This window comes from Corvus brachyrhynchos, unplaced genomic scaffold (assembly GCF_000691975.1).
Source record: "Corvus brachyrhynchos isolate BGI_N302 unplaced genomic scaffold, ASM69197v1 scaffold1, whole genome shotgun sequence".
Lineage (NCBI taxonomy): Eukaryota > Metazoa > Chordata > Aves > Passeriformes > Corvidae > Corvus > Corvus brachyrhynchos.
In genome coordinates this window covers 5,579,461-5,588,916 of record NW_008237222.1, presented here as the reverse complement: position 1 = coordinate 5,588,916, position 9,456 = coordinate 5,579,461, and the positions used below count along the sequence as shown (strand labels likewise).

The following is a 9,456-nucleotide window of genomic DNA, read 5'->3' as shown; positions in this document are numbered from 1 at the left end:
AGTCACAATTCAGTAAGTACATCACTACTCTCAGAGATCCATGAGCATATAATTTCATAACAGCTGTCTAAGAGTAAACATCTGCCTATGAGGTAAGGAATGAAGATTATAAAGATACTTAGGACACTTGTCTATGTTGGTGTATTTTGGATGCAGTACTTGAGTACTGAAAGATTGGCTTCGAACCAGCTTGGATTTTTTTTCTTCTTTGCCTAAAATTATAAAGAACATTTTTTAACATGAATATTGCATTTCCTCAATAATTAAGAATACTTTAAAATATATTTTTCTGTCAACCTATGGTAGATGAAGGAACTGATTTGAATACTTCAATTAAAAAATAAACCTTCAGTCATTATTTATATACTACAGAATAAAACAAAGCTAAAAAGCATAGAAAATACATTCAGTTCTAGGAGAGGAATCTTTTCCTCTGTGCAGTGGGAGAAACTTGGGTCCACAGATGTCAACAGCAGCTTTGTTGGGGTTTAACCTGATGATGTGAGTGTTCCAGGTGAGTTTTTGAACAGCTCTTACCTACTGACGTACCAGAAGAACTTCCAGAAACAGAGAGATTGATACTTTTTGCCAACACTGATGATGTTTTACTGTCTCTACCTAAAAAAAAAAAAAATAAACAAGTCCTGTATAATCCCTTCCCTCTTAAAACCTAATATAAAAGAGAGGACATAACATATCATAGTCCTGGAGCAAAGAGTAATAATATCTAATCCAGTGCTACTGGCACTTCACAAACACCACAGGCAAGTACTTATACTATATCCCAAAATGAAAAAAAACCAGAACTAAAACTGTAATGTATTTTAATAAAGTCAAAATATATATATATATTATATATAATATATGATGCCATTTTTCATAAATAACTTCAGAAATATATAGAAACAAATTTTATTTCCAATTTCTAAAACTCTATTGTATAAAGTGTCTCTTTCCTGCACCTTTCTCTACTACCTTTGTAGAAGAGTAAAGCATGCATAAACAACATGTACACAAATAAACAAACTTACGCTTCTTTTCAAGCATTTTATCATTAATATTTGTAGATCTTCCTTCATTTTTCTGCTTCTCCTTTTCCAATTGTTCCTAAAAGAATGAATAATTTTCTTAGATATTACTCAGGTAAAAGTAAATAAATTGTGTTTCCAAATAACAGTTCATTTCTACTCTCTCCTGCTAGTAGTACAACCTCTGGTGAAAATCCAGAGAACCAATTAAATAGTACAGAATGAAATCAGGGTACGTATCTCATTTAAAAGCTACAGTCTGGAGAAAGCTCAGAGTTGAAGTTCACATCTATAACTTAGTATTAAAATTATGTCTGGCTTTTGGGGTTTTTTATATTTAAAAAGGTACAGAAATTGGCAGCTGGCAATGTAAAAATTTTCGGTTACACAGATACTCTGAGAACAGAGTGGGCAATATTTTTATTTCATACAATTCAATGAAAATGTTTTTCTTAAATGTTAAGGTGTGTCAGATATACTCAAACTTTATAAAGATCTAAAATTAACATCTACAGTTGATAAATCTTTATGCAAAAAAAAGTCAACTGTGTAAAATTGGGTTCATGGAATTTATTTGCTCTTCTGTAATACTACCTAGCCCAAAAGTATCTTCCATGTGGTGAATAGATATCACTCCAGCTTCAAAAAACTATATAATATTATCTTATTTTCTGTACCCTTTTCATAATAAAAAGTGTTAAGTGAACCATAATTGTTCTATTTTTTTCATGTAGTTCTAATTGCTACCCAATTAAGAAAAGAAAGAGGTAATTAATTCAGGTCAGGTTTGCTGGAAAATAGTTTCTACAAAGTCAGCTACTAAAATTAAGGACATTTATTAACATATCCAGTATTAAAATCTTTAGCAGTCAGACACATTTAAGTGGGGTGAATGGCTCTTCATCTCTCTGGGACTGCAACATGGCACAATTTACAGTGTCCATCTCAGGTTCCCCAAACACATGCCTCTCACAAACAATGCTTATTGAGGCCTTTGTGATAGAGAAGGGTTGCACATATCAGTGGCCTGTATCATAAAAATTCAGGTGCTCTTCTAAAGTATAGCTGTAGAAACAGGGTAAAAATTGATGTCATCATACAATACACAGTAACACAGAGCACACTGGGGGCTATTTTGCACCATTCAAATGCTTTCATACAAAAGCATTAATTGTATCCACCTGGAGACTACTAGAGCTAAGTTTAAGACTTTGAATGTGAATATGCAGATCCTGAGAACAAAGCTGAACCACTGGCTCGAGACACTGGGAAGTGGCAGGAAGTCTGTGGGTCAGGTATATTTGCTCATACTTACCTGCAACAGCTACTGACATCAAAGCAGACCACAAACATAGGAAACAATGACATTTTTGGGACACTCTTGAATCTGTTCTAGTTCACTACAAAGAAGTTCATTTACTACAAGTCAGAGGAAGCATGTTAACAATATCAGGATCTTCTGAGTCCTATCAGCTGCTCAGCTTGTCCCACCTCAGGCTGGAGGGGAGGCAGCAGAACGGAGGACTGCAGTGGTCTAATTTAGGCTTTGTGGAGATGCAGTATGTGGTGAAGATGTAAGCTGTGTGCTGAAGTGCCTACTGCAGCTTTTGCTTTTCTCTTTTTCCTGGGTAACATGAAAGGCTGTAACACAGAGCATTCTTCGGCTTCCTTGGGACAAAAGAAGTTATGACATTAATTTCTTTGCCTAGAGAAGCTGTATGTGAATTCTGAAGTGTTTCATTGATGAGTGTATTACATTATACATGGTATTTCTCAAGAAACTCAAGTTTGCCTTTCTAATTGATACAGCAAAATTTAGGTAGTAAAGAAAAAAGTTACATGTTACCTTGAAGGACTTAACCCTATTATAAAGTGTAAAATGAAACCACACACAGATTGTGAACCTATCAGGTCACTCCAAAATATGCATTTCCCCTACCTTAAAATTATTGCCTCATCAATATTTAGCTACAAACTATTTTAAAATAATGACAGTGTACTGATAAAATATACCATTTCCAAAAGGAGTTGTTCTTGTGTCTCTTTTTCTTGATCCAATAAATCATTTTCATAAAATCTTTTCTGAAACTTCAAAATAAAATCAATAAAAACAAAAAATCACTACATGGAAATGGAAACTAAAAGTAGTTCCTAAGTATTAAAGTTACTAAATACTTACAGCATCTACAGAGATCTCCATTCTGTCCAATTCTAACACTGTCTGTAAAGAAAATTAAAACATTATTTATTATTACACAATGGCATGCCACACTTTGAAGTAAAAAATTGCCTTTTCTTCCTAAATATTTGAAGCCTATGCCTTTATTTTTGTGCTACAAATGCAGTTAAAAAGTGTCAGAGAGTATTCTCAGAGCCCTGCTGAGACTCACAGAATGAACAGACTCACGGACTATCTACACAGAACTCAAAATACACTCAAGGAAGCACCAAAGCAAGAATAGCTACAGCACAGGCTTAGGAACCAGGACTGAAAAAAGCAACTCAGGAATCTGTGTGTAACTCAGAAGGTTCCACACAGGTGTTCACCCAGTCTCTCCTGCAGACTGGCCCTGTAAGGAAGCCACCTACTTGAGCTATTTCACGTCATGGTTTCTAAGTTTGAGACTGAGCACAGACATTCCTTAAAGATGTACTTTTCTGAATATTCACCTTACAAACACATTTGTAACAATCTTACAATCCTGCAAATGCTTTGTCTGTATATGGTAAAATATATAGATTAACAAGATATCTCTATCTCACAGACCTGATCAGTTTTACTAGAATCAACATTTAATCCATTCTCTAGTCATTCACTATTTTTTTCATAAATGGTCATTGGACTAAAATCCTGAATTTCAATCAACAGAAAATAACTGCACTATAATTAACCAAGGAAATAACCAAGGAAACATCAACACTACTAAATTTCACAGAATATACTATACTACACTATCTTTTAATTGTTCAAAATTACATAACAGACAATACAATTTTTTAAACTCCTGTTCTTACATGGAGAAAATCAACAGAAAGCATAACTTTAATAATCTTAACTTTCAATGATAACCCCGAGATAAAATGCTGCTGAAAAGGAAAGATGCTTACTCTTTTTACAATAGTCAGGACATCCTTGTCTTTCTCTTGACACAGAAGTTTCCTTATACATAATTCCAACTGCTGAAGTAAATGTTTATCAGTGGGAATCTTCAGAGTAGATTTAACTTTTGGCAACAAACAGCATAGCTTCATTCTACAAAAAAATCCCCAAACCACCTAAATATTCACTTTTTGATGCAGATGTTTAATATTTATTATTAATTCTCAATGTATTCATGCTAGCATTTGACACAAAATAAATAAATTAGGTGGTCTTATTTTTCAGAAGTGATTGTTGCTTATGTGTTGTTTCCAGACATACTGTTTTCGAAAACATCTCTACAGATCATGACTACAGTCCATAAACATGTCTTTGGTTTGCTTTGGGTTTTTTTTAATCTAGAAAAATAAGGAGACCTCTGGATTTTCCAAGTGATCTGCACACTTAACTTTATCAGTTACCTAAATATCGTGGAAGTCTTGTCCATCAGTACAAAGGAGCCCAAGTCTCACCACAAATCATGTTACTGCAATTCCATACAACTGCAAGGATGAAAATGTATCAGATAGACTAAAAAGAAGAAAAGAAAGCCCTTCTTTCCCCTTCCTTATTCTTCCTGTTTATGTCTGGAGGCTGCCCCTGCTTGTGCTGTTCAACAAGGCCAAGCACCAGGTCCTGCACTTGGGTCACAACAACCCCACACCACTACAGGCTGGGGGCAGAGTGGCTGGAAAGCTTCCTGATGGAAAAGGACCTGGGGTGCTGGTCAACAGTGGCTGAACATGAGCCAGCTGTGCCCAGGTGGCCCAGAAGGCCAATGCCATCCTGGCATTCTGTGTCAACAACAGTGTGGCCAGCAGGACCAGGGCAGGGATTGTCCCCCTGTACCCCCACACACTGAATCTCATGTCCAGTTCTGGGACCCTCACAATAAGAAAGACATTGAGGGGCTGGAGTGTGTCCAGAGAAGGGCAACAGAGCTGGGGAAGGGTGTGGAGCATAAGTCTGATGAGAAGTGGCTGAGGGAGCTGACGAGGAGTGGTGATTAGCCTGAAGAAAAGGAGGCTCAGCGGAGACCTTATCACTCTCTACAACCACCTGAAAGGTTGCATTGTTGGGGTTGGTCTCTTCCCCCAAATAATAAGCAATAGGACAAGAGGAAATGGTCTTAAGTTGCTCCAGGGGGACTCAGATTGGATTCAGGAACAAGTTCTTGACCAGAAGGTTTGTCAAGCACTGGAACAGGCTGCCCAGGGCAGTGGTGGAGTCACTGGAGGTATTTAACAGACATGCAGATGTGGTGCTTAGGGACATGGTTTAGTGGTTGACTTAGCAGTCTTAGGCTAATGGTTGGACTTGATGATCTTAAAGGTCTTTTCCAACCTAAACAATTTTGTGGTTCATTCCCTTGATTCCAAGATATTGTTTCTAAACTGTTTATATAAAAAATGTGCTCATTGCTTTTTATTTCATTAACACCGAAATACTCTGCAAATTAAACTAAAAATGTTTCATGCAATTGAGCAAATAAAAATTCCTTGATTTGATCAGACTGTAATAGCATGTAATAATGACTAGTTTTAATCTACAGAAATAGATTAAAAGAAACACCAAGAACAATACATGGATATATTCTCTGTTGAACTCAGAGTCAACTGGCTTTGGATCAAAGACAATCCTTTGCCAGACATAGTAACTCTGTGATTATAAACATTTCAAAAAACTTTCTCATATGAATTCATCCTACCATTTTTACACCTTCAAAAGACTTTAATTATCATAATTTCCCATTACCAAGAGTTACACCACACTGTAGAAATCCAGAACAGTATCTCCCTAAAGATGTTTTAAAACCATCAGCTAAAAACAAAGTCTAACCGGTAAACTTCACTCCACTGGAGACTGTGCATTTCTTTTGTACAAGAACAATTCAGAAAAGAATTACAACAAAATTAATTTTAATGTCAGCTAAATGATTGCAAGTTAGTTCAAGTTTCCATTAAATTTTAATATTGTAACAATAGAGCTTTTAATTAAAATATTTGTTATAAGCAATAAACTACTTCAGATTATATACAAATTTAGTTTATTGTTTTAATATAATCCTCTTAATTTAATGACATGAGACATGAATGTTAGTCTGTATGTACAAAATGGCTTAATTTTTAGGATCCTGCTTAGTTGAGATGTGGTAGTTATACTAAACACAGTGTCTACTTTAAGTTTCACTTGGTAATAAACAGTATGTGGTGAAGCTTCCTGAGTGCACACCTGTAGTTTACACTTTTAACCTCATTTCTGATGTGAATCATTCATGTTGTCATCGTTAACATATCTGAACATCTAATATCAATGCTGCACAGAGTCACCATCCCTGGAGGTATTTAACAGACATGTAGATGTGGTGCATTTCTTTCCATCTATTGCTCGCTCCTCTGCCTCACTGCTCCCTTCACTCCCAAACCACGACACTTTTGATTAGTCTCTCAAACACTCAGAACTGACCTGCTTCTGGGATTTTCTAGAATCATTCCCACACTCCCTTACATCTTTAATACTGGTTGTTCTGAAGGGTCTTTATCTTTTTACTCAAATCCCATTATTTAAGCAAAACATAAAACTTCTAACAGTATTTCTTAATATATTATTTAAAGCTTTTTTCCTGTACACTGCTACATATTCTTCATACCTGACATTTGCCACTGGGTCATGTGTAAGTTCAAGCACAGGTAAAAAGAAGTATTTACAGAAGAATGATTTTGAAAACAGTTCCATAATGAATTCACAAGTATCTAAAAATCGAAGTCTGTTCCAGTAACTTTTTCCTTGGCCCAGTTCTGAAAAATAAAAATTTGCAGATACTATCTGTCAAGCTTTCAATGTCAGATAGAAAACATTTCACAGGTTGACCTTTGACCTGAAGATGATAATCACGGGCATCAAAAGGCACAACTTCTCAGCCTATCTCAGTTCCTTCTTTTAGTGAAAAACTAACATTCTGAATTCAATTAATTCTGTCAGTGAGCACTTGAAAAAGCAAAAATAGCAAGTGAACTAACTACTATGTAAACAAAGACCTCTATGCCTTTCAAACCACGTCACAGGAGTATCAAAATTACTGTGTAAACATTAAGTAATGTTAATGGGAACTGTTAAAACTTCTCAACTATCTTTAAAACACATAGCATACACCAAAGCGTCAACTTAAGGTGACTGATTAATAAATTAATTTCTGAGGTTTATTCAGCATTTCTTATGCTGAAGGCTCTAGAGAATTTTACTTCTACAGAGGAACTCTGCTTTGTATACTGCTGCTTAGTAATTTTGGGTACAAGAAGTAGGGTTGGAGGGGTCTCAGCATATTATCAGTTTCCTGCATTGCCTCTTCCCCAATCCCCTTACATATATGCACAGTATGTTTTGCTGGTGATAATATGACCAAATGAATGTCCTCCAAGAGTAATCCCTCCAAAGATGGAAGGAAATTACACTGAATAAATGTAACTATAAATAGATCTTCAGTCAAAACTAACTTTCATTTCTAGGTAATGGAGGAAAAATCATCTTACGTTCAATCAGTTTCTGAATAACCTCATGTCTCTGTTCTTGTTTGCGATTGTAGCGCAAATAAACGCAGAGAGTCCGAGCAGCTGCTTTTTGGACTGGCAGGACATTCTTGAAAGAAATAAAGGGAACATAATTAAACATATCTGAAAGAATATGACTAAAAACATATAACAATTCTAGAATTAGAAAAAAATAGCTAAAAAGTATCCTAACTTTATAAATTTTGAAATAATTGTCATAACGTAAAAGAGATTTATGAAGTTTGGCCAATTCATGAGACACCTACTTCTTTATTCCTTCTGTCCAACTTGTCGATTCAACTATTTTATAAGCACCTTAAAATATTCCATGTTTGCAAGGCACCTTCTGTATTTCAGGTGTTAGAAATAAAACTTACAACATCTTTTCTTATAACAGTTTTATTCTTGAATTAACTCAGTAAAATTTCAGACTAATAGCTCTAAATGATAATTTCTTTTAGGAATACAGTGTTCTTTCATAAAGAACAAACACAATGTAATGTATGAAATCAGGAAAAAGAAGGCATATGTCAGAGGAAAAGGCTTTGATTTAACTAGAAACTAACTGATGATGAACAGAAGGAAAGGAAAGAAGTCTTGGATAGGAGGAAAACTGTCAATCCAAATTTTGCTCCTCAAATGGGGGCAAGTTTTCAGTGAAAATTCTCATAGAAAAAATCCCATAGCTTGATATACCATATGAAAAGGACAGTACTTTAATGTAACACAGGAAGTACTACACATAGGAAATACCCAGTGGTCATTGCTCTAACTCGCATAAACAAATAAAAGCAAATGAGAAAGCAGCAGGTGGGCTCACATTTGTCAAAATGATTGTCAACATTCTGTGAAGAAAACGGTAATAGATCTGATCACTGGATATGATATGAGGGAGACATGCATATTTTTGTAGTAACTTCTCATGCGTTCTCCATTTTAAAGAAGTCGCTGCTCTCTGTTCTGCTGTTGTTAATGCAGGAATCAAGTCAGGAATAGAGAGTAACTACAAACAGAAAGATAAACATTAACTTTACATTTTCGGGCTACATGTCTTGTCACTATGCTTAAAAAGCATATCACAACAATACAAGATGGGAAGACTAATCCAAAAGCTATTCCAGTACCTACTAAATACACTTTCATCTCCAACCCCTTCTCCTGACAAAGGAAAATTAAACACCGTTCTCTTTGTAACACCCTTTTACAGATATTAAGACTATTATGCCAACTCTCCTCAGTATTCTCTTTCTCAAACCAAACGAATCCCACTTCTCTTTTATTCTCTTAGTCTTTGCAGTTATTGTTCTCAATCCCCTAATTAGTTTTAGTAGGAATTAATTTTAGTAGGAATCATACACCTTTTCTCAGTAGGAGGCAAAGAATTTATAGTAGCCAAGCTAAATTCCCTTTAGCACTAAGAAAAATGAAACAGACTGCCACACCCAACATTGCATTTGCTTTATGTTATATATATTTACAGCTGTAAACATCTGACAAATTCGAGTTTTTAAATTACGCTGTCAACTTCTGTCCATACAATATACTGCTGCAATATCTCAATTTATCCACACATTTAGGAAGTCTGCTCAAAACCAGCATCTTTTCTGTTCCATCTTAGAGGTGAGGAGTCCTCCAGAGCCACATAAAATTAAATTAGAAAAGTTGGGAGCTGAGTACAGATCTCTTAATTCAGTGTCTTTACTTCAGGAAATAGATTTCCTTCTAGCAGAAGCCTGAAAAT

The 9,456-nt window shown here is 35.3% G+C and overlaps 1 protein-coding gene across 1 annotated transcript in view; it reads right to left on the bottom strand.

Annotated features, from left to right (window-relative positions):
* The window catches only part of PPP4R4 (protein phosphatase 4 regulatory subunit 4), a 63,962-nt gene that overhangs the window by 7,386 nt on the left and 47,120 nt on the right, over positions 1-9,456 (bottom strand). The window contains 9 exon segments of the mRNA XM_008629726.2: positions 119-212; positions 538-618; positions 1,032-1,107; positions 3,042-3,116; positions 3,208-3,249; positions 4,137-4,281; positions 6,818-6,965; positions 7,698-7,803; positions 8,536-8,718. Of these exon segments, the coding sequence (XP_008627948.1) occupies positions 119-212; positions 538-618; positions 1,032-1,107; positions 3,042-3,116; positions 3,208-3,249; positions 4,137-4,281; positions 6,818-6,965; positions 7,698-7,803; positions 8,536-8,718 (950 nt within the window).